At 52.1% G+C, this 23,493-nt stretch overlaps 1 protein-coding gene across 5 annotated transcripts in view; it reads left to right on the top strand.

Annotated features, from left to right (window-relative positions):
* Positions 1–23,493, top strand: part of WDR73 (WD repeat domain 73) — a 27,985-nt gene continuing 4,492 nt past the window's right edge. Inside the window, exons 1-9 of one of the 5 annotated variants that reach the window (XR_006704388.1) lie at positions 1–125; positions 669–736; positions 1,055–1,143; positions 2,630–2,718; positions 3,295–3,359; positions 9,527–9,691; positions 9,993–10,358; positions 11,840–12,132; positions 14,508–15,436. Coding sequence is in view for 1 of the 5 variants with exons in the window: in XM_045448666.1 (XP_045304622.1) it covers positions 85–125; positions 669–736; positions 1,055–1,143; positions 2,630–2,718; positions 3,295–3,359; positions 9,527–9,691; positions 9,993–10,358; positions 11,840–12,075 (1,119 nt within the window). In the remaining 4 variants the exon portion in view is untranslated. Of the gene's footprint in view, positions 126–668; positions 737–1,054; positions 1,144–2,629; positions 2,719–3,294; positions 3,360–9,526; positions 9,692–9,992; positions 10,359–11,839; positions 12,426–13,448; positions 13,867–14,507; positions 15,437–23,493 lie in introns of those variants that run through there. The other 4 variants (XR_006704390.1, XR_006704389.1, XR_006704391.1 and 1 more) reach the window with 4 other exon arrangements.

The raw sequence follows: 23,493 nt of genomic DNA on the forward strand, positions 1-23,493 counted from the left end.
GCCGCGCCCACTTCTCGCGAGAGGTTCGCGCCTGCCTGGGAAGGTTCTCAGAGGCGGAAGTGGGGTAGGGGAAGCGGCGTTGCCATGGAGTCAGCGGAGGACTGGCTGGTGGAATCCTTGCGCTTGTAAATCCTGTGGGCCTGGGACGTGGGACCCGGGCCTGCAGCTGGCCGCGCGGGGGGACGGGTGCGGGCTGGAGCGCGTGAGGAACCCTGGGGTGGGGGGGGGGCAGACACCGAGGACTCCGCCTGGAAGTCGGCTCCCGCGTCTAGGAAGCAGCGCCCGCCTATGTGCGCCGTTGTGTGGGGTACTAGGAAAAGCAGTGCTTGCGGAGGAGAATTAATCACACGAGCCACCAATTATTTTGCGCCAGCCGGAGTGGATCTGTGAACAGATTATCTGTCTCTCTGCTTCCTCACATCAACCTTGGGAAGGAAGTCTGGGTACTCTGGGAATCCCATTTTATAGATGAGGACCGAGGCTCAGGGATATTGTGACTGGCCTGGGCCCAGTCACACGGGGGTTAAAATGTGCAACAAGACCTGCTCCCAGGTCTGCCTCACTCCAGAGCCTGGGTCCCTTACCCACCGGATCACACCGCCCTCTCAGAGTTCTTGAACAGCTGTAGAGTGGTGCGCACCATGTGACATTGTGTCTTTATCATGCAGGTACCAAGATTTCCATGCATTCGACCTTTCCGAAGCCACACGTGTCCTTGAATGGATTGATGACAAAGGTGATGTGCCCTACCTGGCCCTGAAGGAGATGGAATCTTCCTTCTCAGGCTGGGACTCTGAAGCTCAGCCCAGAGGGACCCAACCCACACTTCTGGGAATCTGAGGCCTCTTCTTGGTCTCGTAGCAATGTTCACACTCCGTCAGCGCTTATATTCCTCTTATTAAGGTCTAAGTTTCTTCCATTCCCCAGTACAAGGCTGCATACCAATGGCAGAGGAATTTGTCTTTGCTTTGGGGGATTTGCCGGAATTTCTAGACCCCAGCCGTGGTCCAGAATCTTCCTAGCAGTTTGTCACAGCTCCTTCTTCTTTTTCCAGGAGTCTGTGTTGCTGGCTATGAAAGCCTGAAAAAAAATGAGATTCTTCATCTGTTATTACCTCTCAGACTTTCTGTAAAAGAAAACCAGGTAACTAGAAATATAAATGCTGAGCATGTGTGTCTCCTTTTGTTAAACCTTTAGGGAGTTCCTGTTGTCTACCAGGTATTGCCCTGGACACCAGAAAGAGAGAGGGACAAACACTGGTTCTCCCCTTCTAGTCTAATAGAGGGAGGCAAGTACCCACAGAGAGGAGTGCTACAGAATGTCTGAAATTTATGGGGGCTCCCAGAGGAAGAGGGCAGTTTAACGTCATCAAAAAGAGATCCAGGGGCACCTGGGTGGCTCAGTCAGTTGGCAGTGTGACTTCGGCTCGGGTCATGATCTCACAGTTCGTGGGTTTGGGCCCCACATCGGGCTTTGCACTGACAGCATGGAGCCTGCTTCCAATTCTGTCTCCCACTCTCCCTGCCCCTCCCCTGCTCACACATTCAAAAATAAACATGAAAAAAAATTTTCTTTTTTTTAAAAATAGATCTAGAGAGCCATTAGGGTATAGAGGGTGGTGGAAGCCCTTAGAATGGTTGAGATCACCTAGGATGACTGTAGTGTCTCAGGAATAAAAGCAGAAGATGTCCAAAGATAAAACTTCAGGGAATACACGTAAGGAACGGTTAGAGGAAGATGAACCCACGACGCCTACTCAGAAGGAATAATAGTCCTCGAAGTAGGAGGGGTGTCAGAAAAGGTCAGTGTTTCAGAAGCAAAGAGAAGAGAACATGTGAAGAAGAAAAGAGGTGGTAGCTGCCCAGGGTTGCTGTGGAGTCTCTCAGACCCATCTCATAGGGCAGCCTGACCTTTGTTTCCCTGGGGGGAAGCTTCCTGCCTAGTGCTCTTGATGCACCCCCCCCCCCCCATCCCCACCACTCAAGCTTGAGCCGGGAGCTCCCTCACCCATCCTGAGCCTTGATGAGAGGCCTTATTTACCTCCTACCTCACCCCTGGCTTCTTTTGCTTGTGGCCACCTCCCTTCCCTCTGCTTCCGGTTGCTCACGTGGAGATAGTGGAGATAGTGGCGTCTGGTGGCCGAGAGCATGAACTTTGGTCAGACAGACTTGGGTGCAGATTCACAGCGTAATCCCTGTGTGACCTTAGAAAAGTTGCTCAAGTGCCCTGTGCCCAAGTGTTGTCATTTTCGAATCGGAGTGATTATAAGAACCTACGTGACGGGGTGGTTGTAAGAATTCGATGTGATAATGTAGAAAAAGCACTAAACATGGTGCCTGACACAGTGAACACTGGACAATTGGTGGCTGTTGCATTTTTATCGTTAGAAGAACCGGGGCGCCTGGGTGGCTCTGGTGGCTAAGGTGCCCCACTGGCTCAGGTCACGATCTCATGGTTTGTGGGTTTGAGCCCTGAGTTGGACTGCCAGCACAGAGCCTGCTGGGGATTCTCTCTCTCTTTATCTCTCTTTCTCTCTCTCTCTCTCTGTTCCCCCCCCCCCACCCAGAGTTCGTCTGAAACGTTCCTTGGGAAAGCAGGCTCTCTGACCAGCCACCCCTTTGCATTTCAGGGCCTATTCCCAGAAAGAGATTTCAAGGTACGCCATGGAGGATTTTCAGACACGTCTGTCTTTGATCTGAAGCATGTGCTGGACACAAGGTACGGTCAGCTCCGTGACCCAGCCCTTCCATTTGGGGTGGAGCGGCTAGAAACGTCCGGGGCGTCCTGCCTCTGGATCGCCACCTCTGCCCCTACCCTCTCAGCACACAGGCGCGCCCACACATCCGGATTCACAATATTAAAAAACCATTGTTCCCGTAGCTTCATGTCCCTCGCAGACCTGGGGACGAATGTTCCCCACAGAGCACCAGAGCTGTTCCAGGGAGTGCAGTTTGTCAAAGAGCTGGTGCTGGGTAGCGGGGACTAATAGCCCCAGTCGGCGGGGGCGGAGAGTCTCTGGCTCAGGGCTGCATGTCCCGGCTCCGTGCTGGTGTCCTGTGAGGACCCACCAGGCCACGTAGAAGCCTGGGCTCAGTCCCGTGACTCCCGTGAGCTCTGGGGCTGTCCCTCATCTGTTACATGGGGGTGACTGGTCTTGATGACCCCTTCCTGCAGGGAGCTCTCCCGGTGTGGGGAATGTAGGGATCCCAAGCTGAGGGTGCGTGTGGGGGGTGGGGAGGTGGGCGGGGTTGCGCCCCACCGTCTGGACTGATACTTCCTGTCTGGTTTGAACAGGTTGCTGGTAACCAGTGGTCTTCCAGGTTGTCACCTGCATGTGTGGCAGGTGACAGAGGACAGTGGTGAGTGAATTTGACGTGGTGGGGGCTGGGCTGGAAGAAAGCCTGATACTCCTACACCCCTGCCCCCCATGTAAGCCAGTTAAGAAGAGCCTCAGGGGAGCCTGGGCGGTTCAGTCGGTTGAGCACCCAGCTTCGGCCCATGATCTCACAGTTCGTGAGTTTGAGCCCCGCGTCAGGCTCTGTGCTGACAGCGTGCCTCAGGTCCTCCATCTGCCTCTCTCTGCCCCTGCCCCGCTTGCGTTCTATCAAAAATAAATAAACGCTAAAAAAGAAAAAAAGCATTCTCGGAGCCAGGCGGGAATGAAAATGCAGTATCTACTGGGTCATGGGCAAAGATGCATTAGCTACCGGAGTCCGGCTTACAGCTCCCAAATGGAGCTTCCTGTAGCTCGCTCCAGGAACTGAGTTTGCCGACCCAGTCGTGAGCAGAGCACCTAGTGAGGCGGCGCCTCTCCCCCCAGCAGGGGGGGCTGCGAGGGCAGAGCTGGGGCCGCTCAGGTGAGCTCGCCTCTTGCAGGAGGGGGTGGCGGGGGCAAAGAGGTCCCCTTTCTTCGTGGCCATGGAAACTTAAGGAGCGAGCAGGAGGCGAGGCGGGGCTGACCAGTCTCCCTCTTAGGTCACTCTGCTCCCTGGCGGGAACAGGAAAAGGAGCTGGAAGTGCTGATCCCGTTCCCTCACGCGGAATAGGGCTCCTTCCGGCAGTGGGTCTGTGGGTTCCCATCCGGGAGGTGCCAAGAGCTTGCAGCCCTGATCCAGCCCCTTCCATCCTCCCACCGTCGGCCAGAATGGAGACGTGCCTCGGGGGCTCAGGACCACTGTTGGAACCAGCCCTTTGCTTGTGTGACCCTCTGTCCCCGGTCCCCACGCCGCCTCGCTTAGACGCTTCCCAGAAACTGGCTGGCAGCTGTTGGCTTCTCCCCAAGTTTCACTGGTACAGAACGGCCGCTCTTGTGCTCATTTGCTTTTTGAAGTCGCTGACTCAGAGGGCTTTTCCCTCATTGTTTGTCACTTGTCACTTGTCTAATGTTGTAGCTGCCAGTTTGTATCGTTTCCTTGTACCAATGATGACTTTTTTACAGTTTTATTGAAATTCACACGTTATAAGTGGACGGTTCTGTGATTTGTAGTACATTTAAGAGTTGTGGGGGCGCCTGGGTGGCGCAGTCGGTTAAGCGTCCGACTTCAGCCAGGTCACGATCTCGCGGTCCGTGAGTTCGAGCCCCGCGTCAGGCTCTGGGCTGATGGCTCAGAGCCTGGAGCCTGTTTCCGATTCTGTGTCTCCCTCTCTCTCTGCCCCTCCCCCGTTCATGCTCTGTCTCTCTCTGTCCCAAAAATAAATAAACGTTGAAAAAAAAATTAAAAAAAAAAAAAAAAAAAGAGTTGTGCAGCCATCACTATAAATCAGTTTTAGGACATTTTCATAACCCCAGTAACATGTCTTGTGCCATTTACTGCTAATCCCCATGCCCACACCTGCCCCAGGCAACCACTAACCTACTTCCTGTCTCTATAGTTGGTTCGCCTTTTCTGAACATGTCCTGTCAGTGGAATCGTACAGTATGCAGTCTGTTGTATGTAGCCTCTTTCGCTTCGCACAGTGCCTTGAGGTCTTCCGTGTCACACCTGGTGGCACCTGGTGCCCCAGACACTGTCAGGACGAACAGCAGTGATACATTGTGAATCAGTGGTTCCTTTTTGTGGCCGAATAGTATTCCACTGCATGGATCTATTCTATTGGGCCAGCCTTCGCCAGTTGATGGATCTGATTTTTGGCTATTATGAAGAATGCCGCCAAGAACGTTCATCTACGGGTCTCCGTGTGGACATAAGTTTTCATTTCCCTTGGATAGACAGGAGTGGAATTGCTGGGTCAGGTGGTAAATTTATGTTTGATTTTTTAAAGGAACTTCCAAACTGTTTTCCACAATGGCTTCATTGTTTACATTCCCCCCGACAGTGTGTGAGGGTTTCTATTTTTCCATGTCCTCATTAACATCTGTTTTTGTCTTTTTTGTTAAAGCCATCCTATTGAGCGTGAAATTGTTTCTGCTTGTGGCTTTCATTTACATCTTTTTAATGACTAATAATATTGAGCATCTTTTCATGGGCTTATCAGCCATTCATATATCTTCTTTGGTGAAATGCCTATTCAGATCTTCATGAGACAGTTGTTGTTTTTTTCCCCCACCCCCAGCAGGCTGAGATGGCATGCTGTCCCCGGCCTTTTGACGTTCTGGTTTCACTGTACGTTTAATAGATACTTGCTCAAGTTAACCAATAATCTGTACAAGGTGACAGTAATATTAATAAGCGTATTATACTCCAGGCACTGTACCAAGTACTTTCCATGCATGATATCATTATATTCTCAGAAGTCTGAGAACAGAGTCTGTCCCAGAGAAGCTAACTTGTTGGAAGTTACAAAGATAGTAACACACCTGGTCATGGGTCTAGTCTAACTTCAGGGTCTGCTCAGAACCATGTCAGGGTCTAACTATAGTTAGATGATAATAATTGATCTCAGTACAGGTGTACGGGCTCTGAAAAAAAGTGGTAGGGTACTTACTGAGCAGCAATGTGGTCCTTGCCTCCATTTTGCTTTGAGCTGGTTCCTGGAGGCAGATTTGTCAATGAAAGGGAACATTTATGGGGGTACCAGCTGCCTCAGTTTGTGGAGTTTGTGACTCTTGATCTTGGGGTGATGAGTTTGAGCCCCACGTTGAGCGTAGAGATCACTTTGAAAAAAAGAAAGAAACAAAGGGGCACCTGGGTGGCTCAGTCGGTTAAGCGTCCAACTCTTGGTTTCAGCTCAGGTCGTGATCTCACGGTTTAGGAGTTTGAGCCCCATGTCAAGCTCTGCGCTGGCAGCACGGAGCCTGCTTGGGATTCTCTGTCTCCCTCTCTCTCTCTCTGCCCCTATCACATCTCTCAGTCTCAGAATAAATAAGCTTTCTAAAGGGGAACAGTTATGATAATTACTGTTACTATTATTTGTAGCAGTAGCTAACATCTCCTCGTTCAGTCAACAATTCCTCTTTGTGCTCTTTGCATGTGTCCAGCTGGGGATACAACAGCAAAGCAAAAACATAGATGCTTCTTCTTTTCTTGGTGCTCATATTTGGTCACATATTTTGCCCAGTTTTTGATTTACTTTTTTGTCTTCATTGAGTTGTAAGAGTCCTCTGTACATCCCACATACAAATTATTCGCCCAGTACGTGTTTTGCTAATATTTTCGCCCAGTCTGTAGCTTGTTTTGTCACGTTCTTAAGAGTGTTTTGAAGCATAAGAGGTCTACATTTTAATGAGGTCCAGTTTGTCAGTGTTTTCTCTTAAGGACTGTACCCTTAGGGTCCTATTCAGGAAATCTTTACCTAACCCACAGACCGTCCCCTCTGCTTTGTTTTCTTTTTCTCCCAGAGTTTGTTTTAGCACCAGCATTTAAGCCTGTGATCTCTTTAGTGTTCCCTTTGGTGTATGGCTTGAAGTAACAGTCGAAGTTCATCTTTTTGCATGGAAATATCCAGTTGTCTCTTCCCTGTTTGTCAAAAAGCCTCACCTTTCTCCGCTGATTTGTCTTGATGCCTTTGTTGAAGTTGCCTAACCATAAATACGAGGATTTATTTCTGGACTCTCAGTTCTGTTCTACTGATCTTTCTGTCTGTCCATAATTATGCCAGTAACTTTTAGTTGTTTGTTTATCTTTGCCTAAAAATAGGCCATGTGGGGTGGCAGTTGTTTAGAGATGAGTGGGAGAGGAGTCTCACCGTGTGGAAGCGCCTGTTTGGTACCAGGTACCAAATAGGACCTAAAGCCCCAGGCCCAGGAGAGCTACTGGCCGAAGGGGGCTTGCTTTGACATTCATGTGGGAATGGGAAATCAGATCAAGACTTACCTTCCCCTAGATATTAGAGCAGAATATTCCAGAGCCTAGGGAAGATTGGCCAGCTGTTTGCCTAGAAGCCTAAAAGCGTAGCATTACCTAGGTGAATGTTCCAAGGTCCAGGTTTTGACCCACAGCTTTGTTGTCTCAAAAACTTGATATTGTTACCACGTCCTAAATAATCTGTTTATAGAGGCAGACGTACTCAGCAGACTCAAAAGACTGCCATGAGTATCCCTAAACGTGGAATATTCCAGGTCCTTATTCTTTGCCTATAGAAGATGGAATGTAATCAAAGACTGCGTGCTAAATGAAACCGTAACAAGAGGAATCAGCTGAGAAGTTTCCAGATTGTGTTTTTGCACGTTGTCTTAGGCAGAAAGTATAAAACTTGAGAAGGCTCTGCTGGCCAGGCCTCACTGCCGTCCGTGCCCCTGGTGGGCGCCCGAGGCCTCTTCTCTCCCTAGGGCTGGGGAAACCATTGAGCTGGATGAATACATTTCGAAAGGTCTCAGCTGAATTTCACCTGCTGTATCCACTCTGAAGTTCAATATTCAGTCTGGCGTGGCCCCTCCTGCCCTGGACCGACCCCAGTGTTTTCTTTGTTCCCATGGCTGGACAGCCCCCTCTCAGGGACACCACCGTCCTTTAGATCACCGTTCATCCATTTGCTCAGTGTTGCCGGTGGGGGCGCCATTCTGACTCCTTAGGAGTGTGCCTACCTCTGCTCTGACCCACTCTGTGTTGGGTTAATCCCCAGCCACAGCCTTCTTTTATTGCCAAGTTCTTGGAGGTGCCTCACTGTGTCTTTTGCTTTGATTTTCTGGTCATTTCTCTTTCCCGTTTGGGGCTGGTTTGCCAAATGTGGTGTGGATTCCCTGGAGGAGAGCATTTTGCCACTGACTAGAGAGAGGAGGAGGAGGAGGCCCGCACTTCTTTCTGAAAAGCTATAAAGTGATTCTCCAGTCAGGAGGCTCCGAAGCCTTGTTTCCCACCCCATCTCCGAGATAGGTCTCTGACGGCTCTCCCGTGGCCGCCTCCTCTCCCCCATCAGAGGACAGGTCACATCTGAGCAGCAGGTCCTGGGGAATCTGTTCAAGGCTCCTCAGAGGGTGTGGAAAGGGAAGAGGGGCTCACACGTGGCCCAGGAGAGTCAGGCAGGCTCTCCTGGGGCTGGTTTGAATCCCAGCCCCGTCGGTGCTCCCCGGAGACCAACACTGGTCCTGAGGCTCGGCTGTTGTGTCTGCTCCGAGCCTGCGTAGCTCCTGTGGAAGGAGCGATTACGTTCAATAAGTCTGGGGCAAGGCCACCCGGAGCCCGTGGGCTTGAGGAGCAACGCGCAAGGGCCGTCTGCATCCTAGCCCGGCCTGGACACGGCCGTGCACCCCTGGGATGGGAACGCTCTCGGGGGGACTTGCTGCCATGTGCCCGCTTGACAAGCCACGTCAGCGTTCCTTCTTACCCGTCCCTTCCTCATGCTGGCTTTTACCTAGCCTGCGGAATTTAAAGAACAGGTAGGTCTCCGTTTTCTTCAGAGAATGCGGAGACCAAATAATGAGCCTGTCTTGGAGCAAGAAAACACAAAGTGGAAAATCTGCGTCCCCCGTTAAGTAGTGTGTGCAGCAAACTCATTGTTGTCAGCCGAGTCCAAAATGGCTGCCATTAAGAGAAGCAGCAACCGTAGCAGGTGGCGGTGAGAACCAAGCAGGCTGAGACAAACACGACTGAAATTTCCTTCAACTTGAGGTCCGGCGACTCTTCTGTTCACAACGTCGTGGGCCCTCCCGCCCCGTTTATGTCTGAAGACGACATCCGTGTTGTAACCATTACTTGTTGGGCTTCAGCAGATCGCTGGAGGTCGTGGAACATGCGTCTGAAGAAACACTATTAGTTCGTGACCTCTGTACCGTTATTTTCACCTACGATGTAAAAGACATCATCAGGGTGCTCTCTGCTTTCTTCTATCTTTATTTGTTCTTTGCAAAACTATAAAAAGCCCCAACTGCTCTTGGGGTTCTGAGGTGGCTACTATGGTTCATTATCTCCCCTCTGCAGAACCGTGTGTAGGACAAATTGGAAAGAGACGAAAGCACTTGTGACCGTTTCAGAAACGGGAGCGGAACACAGTGCTCGTGTCTCACGTCCTCCCTTGCCACCTGTCAGCTCCCTTTCTCTTCCCTGACCCCCTAAAGGCACGAGGGAAGACTGCTGGCCGGCCCTCACTTTGTGAGGTCTGGAGACTTCCTCACCGTCCCGGGCTTCAGCCTCTCCTCCTTTCCCCCCAGACGTCATTCAAGCTGTCAGCACCATTGCTGTGCAGGAGGAGGAGGGGAGTCTCTGGCCTAGGGTGGCCATCTTCTCTTCAATGGCCCCCGGAGTCCTGCACGGGGCGAGGCTCCGCGGTCTGAAGATTGTGGATCTGGAAACTCAGAAGACCACGTACTCCTCAGGTACCGCAGCAGCTCGGCCCTCGCCGGCCTCTCCTGGCGGCCCCCCTCAGCCGTGTGAAGAAGAGAGTTCAGCCGTGTGTGCCAGGTGCTAGGGAGACCAGGTGGAGGCGAGGCGGGCCCTGGCCTCGAGGGGCTCCCGCACCGGGGCTGGAGGAGGCAGGCCCGGGACCGGCACCGACCCAGCTGGGCGGAGCGTGGCGAGGTGCCTGGGGCCAGAGGGAAGCTTCCGGAGGAAGGGGCCCGGGCCCGGCCGGACTCCTGTGACTCCAGCAGCTTTTCTGTGTCGCCGTGTGTCTTCCAGGGGTCGGCGACAGTGAGGAGCTGAGCAGCCTGCAGGTCCTGGACGCAGACACCTTTGCCTTCTGCTGTGCCTCGGGCCGGCTGGGGCTCGTTGACATCCGCCAGAAGTGGGCGCCGTCAGAGAATGCCGGCCCCGGCCCCGGGGCCGCTGCAAGGAGGTGGTGTGCTGAAGTTGGGGGCCGACGCCGGGGCCCTGGGCCCAGCATTGCCAGCCTTGGCTCAGACGGGCAGCTCTGTCTCCTTGATCCCCGGGATCTCTGCCACCCTGTGAGCTCGGGGCGATGCCCTGTGTCCGCACCGAGCCCCGCCCCAGAGCTGCTGCGAGTGACCTGGGCTCCAGGCCTGGACGACTGCCTGGCCATTTCAGGTACCGCCGGGCATCCTTTCATGTCTGTTACTTGATCCCTCTCTTCCAGAGGACCGTATGGTGCTCAGGAAGGAGCCCGCAGCCCCGTAATACATCTGGCCCCGAGCTGAAAGTTCGAGGTCAGCTCTCCAGGTGCTTCTGTGGCAGGCCCTTCCCCATTCTGGCTACTAAACTTCCACATCGGTAGCAGGCCTTTCCTACCTGGGCGGGAGGTCAGAGCCGACGTTGGCCGAGAGGCCTGCAGAGAACGAGGCAGCAAGGTGGCCCCGGGACGGCTCCAGGAAGAGCTGAGGGTATGGCAAAGTGCTTCCCAGCCTGCTTGCTTTTCGAATGATAGCAGGCCACCGGGTCCGTAGGCTCCTGGGTCTGGCCTGGCAGTTTCTAGCCAAATAAGGGTGTTAATGAGCATCTCTGAAAGCCAGTGGGAAGGATCCATTGAAGGGAGAGGTTGAGAGAATAGTCGAGAGATTAAGAAAAGATCGTTGATAATGGCAGGATCCAGAAAGAGCAGAAGGAAAGAACCGAGCTTGGTGGAGGAATTGGCTTTTTGGTAGCAAGTAGACAGTGGGCTGGAGTGAGTGTGGGTAGAGCTAAGTCATGGGGGACAGGAGGCTGCTTCTCTCTAAAGCCTTCCATATCCCTACCAAGCAGGAGGCAAAGCCATCTGCTGAGAGGGTTCACATGTGGCAGGACTGGAATTTGAGGCAAGACTCAAAAGACTCTGAGGCCTCAGTTCCCCGGTTCCCCAGGGAGTAAGAGTACCGATTTCATACAGTTCTGAGGATTAAAAGAATTCATGTCTAGGATTGGCCTCACACCTGGCACATAATAGATGAACAACAGAAATACACCATCACATGCCCTGTGGAGCCGACATTGAGGGCAGAGGATATGTGCCCCTCGGTTGGCTTCAGGCATCTTTTCTTTTTTTAAAGTAATTTCCACTCAGTGTGGGACTCAGAGTCATGACCTTGAGATCAAAGAGTTGGATGCCATACCGACTGAGCCAGCCAGGCGCCCCTGGCCTTAAGCATCTTGTTATTTGACTTTTCATCCTATAGCCTGTTTTAGTACCACAGAGCAAACTGTAAAATTACTTTAGGGGTGGGGCGCCTGGGTGGCTCAGTCGGTTAAGCAGCGGCTCTTGGTTTCTGCTCAGGTCAGATCTCATGGTTCGTGAGTTCGAGCCCCACATTGGAGTCAGCACTGCCCGTGTGGAGCCTGCTTGGGATTCTGTCTCTCCCCCTCTCTCTCTGCCCCTCCCACACACTCACGTTCTAAATAAGTAAATAAACAAACAAACAAACTTTAAAACTTACTTTAGGGGTGCCTGGCTGATTCAGTCAGTAGAGCATGCGACTCTTGATCTCAGAGTCGTGAGTTCAGGCCCCACGTTGGGCATAGAGATAACTTTTTTCAAAAAAATGAAAAATTACCTTAGAGTTTCAGTGTCAATCCTCTCTTTTCTTGTTCTTCCTCAGGTTTTGATGGGACAGTCCAGGTCTATGATGCCACATCTTGGGACGGAACGGGGGGCCAAGTAGAACCTGTCTTCACTCACAGAGGTCACATCTTCCTGGAAGACAATCAGACAGATACTGCGCCACTGGTCACTACCCACACCTGGCACCCCCACAAGCCGAGGACCTTGTTATCGGCAGCAAGCGACGCCTCTCTGCACGTGTGGGACTGGGTGGACCACCGTGCGGCCTGCTGACTCCAGCCTCTCCCTGCCCAGGCCTCTAAGAAGAGAAGGAGCCACCGGAAAGCCAAGGTACTGCCTTAGGACTCAAGTGACCACAGGTCCCTGTTCCCAGCCCAGTGGCCTTGGGCTAATTAACCAGCTTCTCTTAGCCCCAGTTTTAGTGATACCCGCCTCCCAGGGTTGTTGGGAAAGTTAGAAGTAACGTATTAAAAAATAATTGGCAAGATGCGTGGCGCAATAAACACTTGGCAGCGACCGTTTCGCCCTCACCCCACCCCCCGTGTAGAACGGCAGTGTTTCCTCCCTGTCTGTATTCACAGTATCAGAGTGAGAACCAAAACAACAGCAAATGTTGTAAACCAGTTTTGTGAACTTTTTTACAGAACTCAAATTGTATATGGGCCAGTAAACATGAAAAAAAAAAAGAGTCAACCCCAGGGGCGCCTGGGTGGCTCAGTAGGTTGGGCGTCAGGTCAATGATCAGGTCATGATCTCACGGTTCATGGGTTTGAGCCCCATGGTGGACTCTGTACCGACAGCTCAGAGCCTGGAGCCTGCTTCGGATTGTGTGTCTCTCCTCTCTCTGCCCCCCCTCTGCTTGCACTCTTTCTCCCAAAAATAAATAAAACATTTAAAAAATTTTTTAAAAATTGGGGGGCAAATAGTTCTCACGATGCTGAGAGCCAGGGTGGGGAGACAGGCCTTGTCCCCGGTACCCCCTGCGGCCCCCGAGTTCGGGCAGAGGCTGGGACCCCACCCCCACCCCCCGGTCCGCCGTGGAACACAGGCTTCACCAGGGTGGCACCTTGCCAGACCAGCCCCCGCCCTCCCAGGGGAGTAGGCCCAAGGGACGTTTCTTTTTGGCAGTCCGGTCCGTAGCAGATATTAAAGTGCCGCTGCATCCCCATCGCATATAATTTCTCACTGTCCCACTTGTTAAAGAATTTTCAGCCATTTTGTTTTTGAAATTAGTTGATTACTAGTCACTGTTTGGACTCTGAGTTCTTAGAAAATAGCTTTATTGACATATAATTCACACCCTGTATGTACAGTTCACACACCATACAATTCACCCATTGAAAGTGTATGATTCAGTGGTTTGGTATATTGTCAACTCCTAAAGATTGTGGGGAGCATCTGGGTGGCTCAGTTAAGCACATGACTTCAGCTCGGGTCATGATGTCACGGTTTGTGAGTTCGAGCCCCACGTTGGGTAAGCTTGAGCCCTGCTTCGGGTGAGCCTCCTCCTTCTCCCTCAGTCCACTCCTCCTCTCTGCCCCTTGCTCACTTGGGCTCGCTCTCTCTCTCTCCCTCTCTCTCTCTCAAAAAATAAAAAGGAGAAATGATTGTGGTAAAATACATATAACAATCTGCGGTCTTTTTAGTTTGAAGCATACAATTGCACAGAATGAAGTACACCCACAGCATTGCACAAGCATCACCGCATCCAATTCCAGAACTTTCATCACCCCGAACAAACGGTGACCATCACGGCTCTGGTTTTCTGGCTGTGGGGAGGGCATACTTGTATCCCTCAGCTCGGGCCGCTGTAACAGAACCCCACAGACGGGGGGGCTCAAGCAGCAGAAACTCAGTACTCACAGTCTGGAGGCTGGACGTCCACGATCCGGGTGGCGGCAACTTTCATCGTGAGGCCTCTTCTCTTGGCTTGTGGGAGCCGCCATCTCTGTGTGCTCGCACGGCCTCTTTGTGTCCCTGCAGAGAGGGCTCTGGTCTCTTTCCTCTTGGAAGGACAAGAGTCCTTCAGTCCTTTCAGATTAGGGCCCCAACATTATGACCTCATTTAACTTTATTTACCTTTCCTGTTTTTTTCATGTTTATTATTTATTTTTGAGACAGCATGCACACAGGAGGGGCAGAGAGGGAGAGAAAGAATCCCAAGCAGGCTCTGCACTGTCAGCCCAGAGCCCCCCGTGGGGCTCGATCTCACAAACCTTGAGATCATGACCTGAGTCAAAACCAAGGGTCACGTGCTCACCTGATTGAGCCACCCAGGTGCCCCCTCCTTATTTATCTTTTAAAGGCTTCATCTCCAGGGGCGCCTGGGTGGCTCAGTCGGTTAAGCATCCGACTTCGGCTCAGGTCGTGATCTTGCGGTCCGTGAGTTCAAGCCCCGCGTCAGGCTCTGTGCTGACTGCTCAGAGCCTGGAGCCTGTTTCGGATTCTGTGTCTCCCTCTCTCTCTGTCCCTCCCCCATTCATGCTCTGTCTCTCTCTGTCTCAGAAATAAATGAACGTTAAAAAAAATTTTTTTTTTTTTTTTTTAAATAATAAAGGCTTCATCTCCAAATACAGTCACATTGGTGGTTAGGATTGCAACGTAGAAATTTGGGTTGAGGGCACAATTCAATTCATAGCACTTAGGAATTATTTTGAAGTGAGAAAAACCTAATTTTCAAATGAAATGTTTTGTTTTGTTTTCAGTTTAACAGTGAAGTCGAGGGAACATTACATTTTGGAGTTTAAAATACACAGTTTCAAGATGTGATCATTTTTACCATTTTGTGAAGTCTTCTACTCCTTTCCCCCATGCCCCCTCGAGAGCTGATTCTGTTCTCTTCTCAGCCCTGTTCAGTTATGTCACATCAGTAGTTTGAAAATGGCCAAAATGGAAATATTTAACCCCACAGAAATTGGCAAATACTGCAGCGTACCACTGTCTAACCTATGTGATGTCACCAAGTAAAAGCAGAAATGAGTTATTTTAGAAAATAGTAGAGTTAATGCATGAATTGAGAAGCTGTTTTGCTGAAAAATCCTGATAAAATGCATATCATCGTCCAGCCAGAGAGCCAAACACACCGAGTAATTCAGTCGTGGGGATTTAGTTACGAGGCATCTGAAAGCGACTGCGAGGGAAGGTGGGGCCCGCGACGTGAGCCACAGCAGGAAGTTACATGGAGGGTTACAGAGGGGTGCGGGGGACGGGTGACCAGAGCTGAACAGTCGGGCCTCCCAGTGGGGAGGGGAGCGCGGTAATCCTGCCGGCGGGGGCTGGAGCCACGGGGCGGGAGCGGGGACCGCGGAGGCGACCACGGGAGAGCGCAGGAAGTACAGACAGGCCGAGTCCCCTGGCTCCGCCCCTTCCGCCGCCCAGCATCCTGCCTGTGCCCAGGACCAGAGGACCAGATGTGACAGGAGCTCGTCCGTAGGGGAGCGCAGAGGGGCAGCCAGCAGGAGTCTGCACCTGCAGCATAAAGCAGAGGGGACGGAACCAGGATGGATCTGAAGACGGAAGGCTGGCACCACATCTAAACCTCTATGAATTAAGCAAGAAAAAGGAAAAAAAGAAAATAGGACAAAGACTGTAAAAGACTACTGTGTACAATTACATGTTAATTTGAAAATCTCAAGATACTGTTAATTTTCTTTTTTTATGTTCATGTTTTGAGAGAGCGTAAGTGGGGGAGGGGCATACGGAGGGGGAAAGAGGACCCAACGTGGGCTCCATGCTAACAGCGGTGAGCCCGATGTGGGGCTCGAACTCACAAATCATGAGATCATGACCTGAGCTGAAGTCAGACTCTCGACCGACGGTGCCACCCAGGTGCCCCGATACTGTTAATTTTCTTAAAAACATAGATATTTATAAACTACTAGTTGAGTAGAAAATTTGAAATTACCCAATACTCAAGAAGGAAAAACTGGGATGCCCGGGTGGCTCAGTTGGTTAAGTGTCCAACTCTTGATCTTGGCGTAGGTCATGGTCTCACGGCTCATGAGATCAAGCCCCACATAGGACTCTACGCTGACAGCACGGAGCCTGCTTGGGATTCTCTCTGTCCCTTTCCCACTCTGTCTTTCTCTCTCTCAATAAATAATTTTTTTTTAAGTTTAAATAAACACTTAAGAAATAAAATGTTTAAAAAAAAAAAAACACTTCAAGGAGTAGCACCAAAAAGAATGTCGGGGGTAGGGCAATTTTGTGGGTACATTTTTTTAAACTGTATTTTTTTTTAATATTTATTTCTGAGAGAGTGAGCATGAGTGGGAGAGGGGCAGAGAGAGAGGGAGAGAGAATCCGAAGCCAGCTCCAGGCTCCAACCTGTCAGCACAGAGCCTGACGCGGGGCTCAAACCCGTGGACCATGAGATCATGACCTGAGCTGAAGTCCGAGGCTTAACTGACTAAGCCACCCAGGCGCCCCCATTATTTTAAACTTCTAAAGAACAGCAAGTTCCCATGACATAGAGACAGTTTCATTAAAAAACAAAAAACTGGAGAACTAGCCGATTCCTCTTATGAAGGTGCTATAATCATATGATACCATATATAATCGTATAATACCAACACATGGCCCAGAAACCGGGTGTGCTCACAGACATGCGCACACACAGACACCCTTGCTCAAGCTCAGTCATTAACACCAGACGGTGGCCCTCAACACTGTCAGCCCCAGCATGCCTTCTGTGAGTACCCCTTTTCTGCCCTGAAATAAAATTTTACAGGGAAAATGATTACTTACAATTTCAGAACCAGTGTGAATACAAACGAATATGTGTTTCAATACATAAATGTTCATACGTGTGTAAAATCATCGAGAACAGGACCGCTCCAAGTACGGACCAGTACAGGTGTGTGCCGTATCTGTGACTCACGCACCAAGGAGTTGAGGACGTGACTCTTCGGAACTGGCGAAAACCTCCTTGAAAAGTTCTGAACAAAAGAATGTCCCATTTTCCCTAATTTATTTTTTAAGTTTATTTTGAGAGAGAGGGAGTGCGCACGTACAGGGGAGGAACAGAGAGAATCCCGAGCAGGCTCCGCGCTGTCAGTGCGACGCACGGCTCGATCCCGCGAGCCGCAAGATCATGATCTGAGCTGCAATCAAGAGTCAGACGCTAGGGGCGCCTGGGTGGCGCAGTCTGTTAAGCGTCCGACTTCAGCCAGGTCACGATCTCGCGGTCCGTGAGTTCGAGCCCCGCGTCGGGCTCTGGGCTGATGGCTCAGAGCCTGGAGCCTGTTTCCGATTCTGTGTCTCCCTCTCTCTCTGCCCCTCCCCCGTTCATGCTCTGTCTCTCTCTGTCCCAAAAATAAATAAACGTTGAAAAAAAAAGAGTCAGACGCTTAACCAACCGAGCCACCCAGGTGCCCCTATTTCCCCTCGTTTTCTATAGGAGTCGAGTTTCCGGGAAATTCGGATCTATTAAAACCGTGCAAAGCTGTCCTCCCGTAGATGTAAAAAGTTAGGGTCTAGGCCCACGTAAAAAAGGCTCCCCTCCATCACTGGTTCTCCAACTTTCACATATGTCAGAAGCACCTAGAGACCTGGTTCAGGTTGCTGGGCTCTGCTCCTGGAGTTTGTGACCAGTAAGAGTACCAGCCAGGGGTTAGTGAGAGAGGCAGGCCAGCCGGGGCTACTTCACACGCACGCGTACACAGACCTGACCTTACGGACCTGGGGGAGCTGGGCCTGGGGCCCGCGGGCAGGCAGCTGGGAAGGGAAGGTGGGGGTAGGAGGGCAGAGCCAGGACCACCTGGAGCGGGTCAGTTCTGTCTCCAGTGTTGACGACGTGGGTCTCCTGCGGGAGGAGCTGGCACCCTTCACCACGGAGCTAAGCCCACCCGTGGCTGAGGAGTGGGAGACGCTGGAGACAGAGCGGCCGCATGCAGACAGGCGCCGGGGTGAGTTGCAAAGGCACCGGCCCCACGGCCCAGGCATCAAAACAAAATGGCAGCCGCTTAACTTCCTCCAGGTCTCATCCCACAGTGACCCTTGTGGCTCGCTCTACCTGGAAACACAGGGAAGGGAATTCTGGGGGGATGTGGTTCTACCTGGCCGAGTCACCACATTATAAAGCCACCTCAAGTTTGGGGGTGCGGCTGGAGAATTTGCACTTCTAGGAGGTTCCCAGGTGATGCCCTTGCTGCACGTACGTGAGCCACCCCGAGTCCCTGCACGTCCAGCAGCACGTGCGTTGGTCACGACTGTCTGGACAATCGCATTTCGTCTGCGTGGCCCCGGCCACCAAATGCCAGTTGAGCTTCCGATTTGTGGGACAACTACGCGTCCTCACCTCCAGTTTCCAGAATGCTCCTGTGGGAACCTACACAGTCCCCGGGAAGGAACTCCTGGGGTTCTCTCAGCAATTCTAGGAAGATGCCCGAGAGAATCCCTAGAGGGACCTGCAGATACCCAGTCATTTCACACTGACAGCACAGGACCCACTCCAGCTCTGGGCAAGGAGAGCGGAGATTCAGCAGCACGGAAGGGAGAGAATGTTCGGGAACTGTTTTGGCTTCATAAAAATTCAAGAACTAACAAAGACTAAGCAGCAAAACGGAGAGAAACAAAGAAATACAGCAAATGGCACTGCAGCTAAGGTGAGTAATTCAGTTCGGGACCGCTGTGGCTCCTGCGTGAGGCTGGGTCTCGGGGGAACAAGGGTGCGAGTCTGTGGAAGGAGCCCTGGCCCGGAGCATGGACACCTGTGCAGAGAAGAGCAGGGGCGAGAAGGAAACCGCAGCCTGAGACAGATGGACAGGGAGGGCAAGGAAAGGGAGACAGAGACAGGGCACAGTAAGGTTTGCATGAAGGCAGGAGGCATGAACGGTCCCTCCCGTGTGTCGTTGCCGTGACCGGTTATTATGAACGGGTCCGGTCAGCGGGGCTCGCAGGTGCCCGCAGCTGTGGGAGGTGGAGGTGACGCCACAGGTTCCGGTCCTCTCCACCACGTTTACTGAGCATCGCACCGCGCTGGCCGCTGGGATAGGAGATACAGAGATGTGCCAACCTGGCCCCGCTGGCGGGGGACTTGAAGGACCCACGTGTAGGGGGAAGCAGTCGCGTGTTCTGAGGGCACAGAGGGCCGAGTATCCGCCCCTGCTTGGTGAGAGACCAGGTGTGATCAGGAAAGAGGATGTTTGAGTTGTATCCTTCCTTCAGGCCAAGGAGACGGTGGGGTGTTCCAGGCCGAGGGAACCACGTGGGAAGAGACAGAAGTGAGAAAAGCCACAGGCCCAGCCTGGGAGGCAAAGCAAGTTGGAAATACGACTGAGAAAATGGGCTGTGGCCAGTCAGTAACGGCCCCGCGTGTCGGGCCGGAGAGCCGAGCCCGGAGGCTTTTGAGTGAGCAGATGCGGGCGGGGACTACGCGGCTGTCTGGCCGAGGGACGTAGGCCTCCTCCAGGCCAGGAGAGCAAGGATGTGTGACAGATGCCCGACTGTTCGGCAGCCCGTCTTTATATGCTCGTTCATCGTTTGCGATACGTTTCCTCGGGGAAGTATAACCAGTCAGCGGGCGGTTTAGGTTTCCTCTGCCCAGCACCACCCCGTGGACTCGGGCAGAGTGGGCGCCAGGAGGGAAGCCGGACACGAAGGACGAATGTGTGAATCTGCTTAACATGAGGGACCTGACAGGCCAATTCACGGGGACAGAAAGTAGAACTGTGGTTGCCAGGGCCTGGGGGGAGGGGAAATGGGGAGTTGGCGGTGAACGGATATACTTTGAGTTTGGGCTGATGAAAACGTTTTGGTCTTGGATGGTGGTGATCATTGCACAGAAATGCAAATGTCTTTGATGCCCTGAATTGTACCCTTAAACATGGGAAAATGGTAAATGTAATGTTGTGTATGTTCTACTATGGTTTTTTTTTCAACTTGAGTTTTAAAAATTAATTTATTTTATTTTTTGAGAGAGAGAGAGGGCACAAGTGAGCAAGGGGCAGAGAGAGAGAGAGAGAATCCCAGAACGGGCAGAGGGAAAGAGAGAGAAAAGTGGGGCTCACCCAAAGCGGGGCTCGAACTCACCCAATGCAGGGCTTGAACTCATGAACTGTGAGATCGCGACCTGAGCCGAAGTCAGGTGCTTGCCACCCAGGCGCCCCCCCCCCAAAAAGTTTTTTGAATGTTTCTTTATTTATTTTGAGAAAGAGACACAGCACGAGTAGGGGAGGGGCAGAGAGGGAGGGAGACAGAGAATCCGAAGCAGCCTCCAGGCTATCAGCGCAGAGCCCGACGTGGGGCTCGAGCCCAGGAACCATGAGATCGTGACCTGATCTGAAATAAGAGTTGGACACTTAACTGACTGAGCCAGCCAGGCACCCCTGTTTTACCACAGTTTTTAAATGTGGGTGCCAGGGCCCAGTGCTTTAGAGGGCCCAGCCCCATCCAGCCCTCCTCTAGCTGTGTCCTTCTCCGTGGCCGGGAAGTCCGCATGGCCAAGGCAGTGCGCCCACAGATCCCACGTTCCTCCTCCAGGCCATCTTCCGGGAACCCGGGACCCAGAACGTCCTGTCTGAATGGCCTCTTGTCCATTCCATCCTCTCACGGACAGGCTAGGCAGTCGGCGTGTGCACTCTGGGCCTGAGAGGTGGCCAGAGCGGCTGCTGGCGGGAGCACGGACAGAGAGGAGCACGGACAGAGCCCACATGCACAGAGCAGGGCACCTAAACACTTGCAGGGGAGGCCTCACAGCGCAGAGCGGGCGGGGCAGGGGCGGCTCCTCCTACACCGCCAGGTTCCATCCTGGGCCTTGCAGGAGTCCACAGTTCTTTCTTTTTTTTTCTTTTAACATATTTATTTTTTGGGAGAGCACAAGCGGGGAGGGGCAGAGACAGGGGGCAGAGGATCTGAAGCAGGCTTTGCGCTGACAGGCTGACAGCAGCGAGCCTGATATGGGGCTTGAACTCCCGAACTGGGAGATCATGACCTGAGCCAAAGTCAGGCCCTCAACCAACCGAGCTACCCAGGTGCCCCAGGAGTCCCCGGTTCTAAATTCAAAGCCTGGCTTCATCGCCTCACAGCCTCCAGGATGGCTAGAATCAAAAAGACAGAACAGGGATGCCTGGCTGGCTCCGTCGGTAGAGCATGCAACTCTTGAGCTCGGGGTTGTGAGTTCGAGCCCCACGTTTGGGTCTAGAGATTACTTAAAAATAAAATCTTAAAAAAAAAAAAAAAAAAGAACCAACTATACCCAGTTTGGGGGGAGGATGTGGAGCAATGAGAACCCTCACATACTGCCAGTGTCACTGTCAAACGGTGCAGCCTCTTTGGAAAGTAAGTCTCACAATTTCTCCAAAGGTTGAACATCGAGTTACTAGAGGACCCGGCGATTCCACTCCTAATTGGAAACGCGTCCACACAAAACGTGAAAACGTGCACGTGAATGTTCACGGCAACATGATTCCCAACAGCCAAAGGTGCAACGAGCCAATGTCCACCCGCCGACGCAGGGCTAACAAAACCTGGGCTGTATCCAGACGACGGGACGCTTCCAGGCTGGACAGGGGAGTGAAGCACTCACACCTGGTCCACATGGATGAGCCCGGAAAACACGAAGCTGAGGGAAAGAAGCCAGTCACAAAAGGCCACTTTTTGTAGGATTCCATTTATGTGAAATGTTCACGCAGGCAAATCCGCAGAGACAGAAAGTGGATGAGTGGCCGCGAGCGGACATGGGGTGGAGGGACGGGGGGCGACTGCTAATGGATACGGGCTTTCCTGGGGTGATGAACATGTTCTAAAATTAGATAGTGGTGACACTTGCAGATTTTTCTGAATATCCTGAAAATAGCTGCTTTTTAAACTTAAAAAAAAAAAAACCCGCACACACAAATCTGATGTTCCACGTCATACTGAAGTATACTTGTTGAGGGGAGACGCTAAGAATATCAGTCTGTTAGCTTGACTTGGAACCCTCAATATTTAGACGACTGTCACGGCCTGTACTCTGGCCAGCGTCTCACAATGTTGGGGTCCGGCCCCGGGGCTGAGCTACAGTTATGTGTTTTAAGTGATGGTAGGGTGTTTGGGGCATCGGACCCCAGGGTCAGGAGTGAGTTTTGCAGATGAGAATACAGGGCACAGAGAGGGGATGTGGCCTGGACAGGAGGGCGGTCATTAGTTAAAGGGACCAGCTGTCCGGAGCGGTTTTGGGAGACGGGGTCCCGCCGCTACTTCCCGCAGGTTTTACCCCCCACCCCCGTGGGCCTTCAGCACATCAGCATCTCACAGGCCTGACAGAGACGCTGTCCTTGCTAAGGGGCTGTGGCAGGGACTCTCAAGAGTCATTCTGGGCACACACAATCGTTCCCTTACGTGCCGACGTTACAGTCCAACCCCCACAGAAGCCGTGGCTCCCAGGAGTGCGCATCTGGGGACTGATACGACAGGATCATCGAGACCCCCCCCTGTGGCGGAGGCAGACAGATCAGGGCCGCAGTCCCAGCTCTGTGCGTCTCCCCACACCTCGGAGTGGCCGAAATGGTCGACACCCTGCAATAAAGCGCTTAGCGTGGGGCCCGCCTCACCAAATATGCAGGGAACCAGGGAACAGGGGCTGGTGTTGATTCGCTCTGCCTTCCACTAGAGGACTGGCGGAGCTGTGCAGAAGGCCCGGGGAACCAGGGTCCTGGAGAGAAGTAAAGGGAGAGGGTGTTGTTCTCTGCAAGCCGAGCAGTCAGAGCCAGTGAGTGGGTCCCGCATCCTGGGCTGAACAGAGGGGAGGCCGGGGTCACACGCACCTCAGCGGGGTTTGGTGCTTGTGGCCGTTAGAGTCTCTTGGACTCTCCGCCCTGGGGCTGAGTCTGTGATCACTTGATGAAAACGGCTCACCCTTTGGCCATCGCACTCACAGGATTCGCTTGGAATTCGCTTATTTAATGGGTTAATATACTTGCATCAGCTTCCGCTACTAGGATTAGTGCCCCGAAACCCAACTCCTGTGTTTCTTGCTCTCTCTACGCGAGAATAAGAACCGGTATTTCTGCTATGCGCCTCTTCAGTTAAAATTTTGCAATGCATAATCTGATTGTCATCTATTGCATCTCTTATAATAGAGGTGAATTTCATGCATTTCCCTCTATCACTTCATTATTTTTCTCTTGAGGGGATTTCCAAGTGAACAGCTTCCAAAAGCCACCCTGCTTGCCTGGTTCAGAAACTCTGCAGCCGTGATTATGAGCTGGAGCTGGAGGTGAGCTAAAAACTAAAGCCCCCAGAGCTTTGCTCATGCCGCGTCCCGAGGTAGGCGAAAAGGCAAATCAGAACATTCTGGAGCAAGGGAATGGATGACTAGTTTCAAATCAAAATCCAGGGACTGTAAAAAGTACAGATTACGTTGGGCTCAATGGGAAACCTCTCCACGTGATAGTCAACTGGTGAGACTCAGTGCTCTAGTCTTCCACTGAGAACTATGCCAACATCACTTAGGAGAGCCATCTCACGTGTCCCGGTGCTTCACGGACTGTAAAATCCGTACGGAATATCTAGTCTCCAGCTCAGTTTTCCCCTTGCCTTGCTAAGGGGAAAGTACATGTGAGATGGCATGGTAATGGATATTACATCTGAATCTCCATGTTCCATTCCAGAAGTTTCCAAAAGGGAATGTGGTTATTTCCAAACGCTTTTTCTAACGCACAGCTATGTTATCGTGAATTTCCACCCAAGTAAAGATTTTCTCATTCAAAA

The sequence above is a fragment of the Leopardus geoffroyi genome, chromosome B3 (assembly GCF_018350155.1).
Source record: "Leopardus geoffroyi isolate Oge1 chromosome B3, O.geoffroyi_Oge1_pat1.0, whole genome shotgun sequence".
Classification (NCBI taxonomy): Eukaryota; Metazoa; Chordata; class Mammalia; order Carnivora; family Felidae; genus Leopardus; species Leopardus geoffroyi.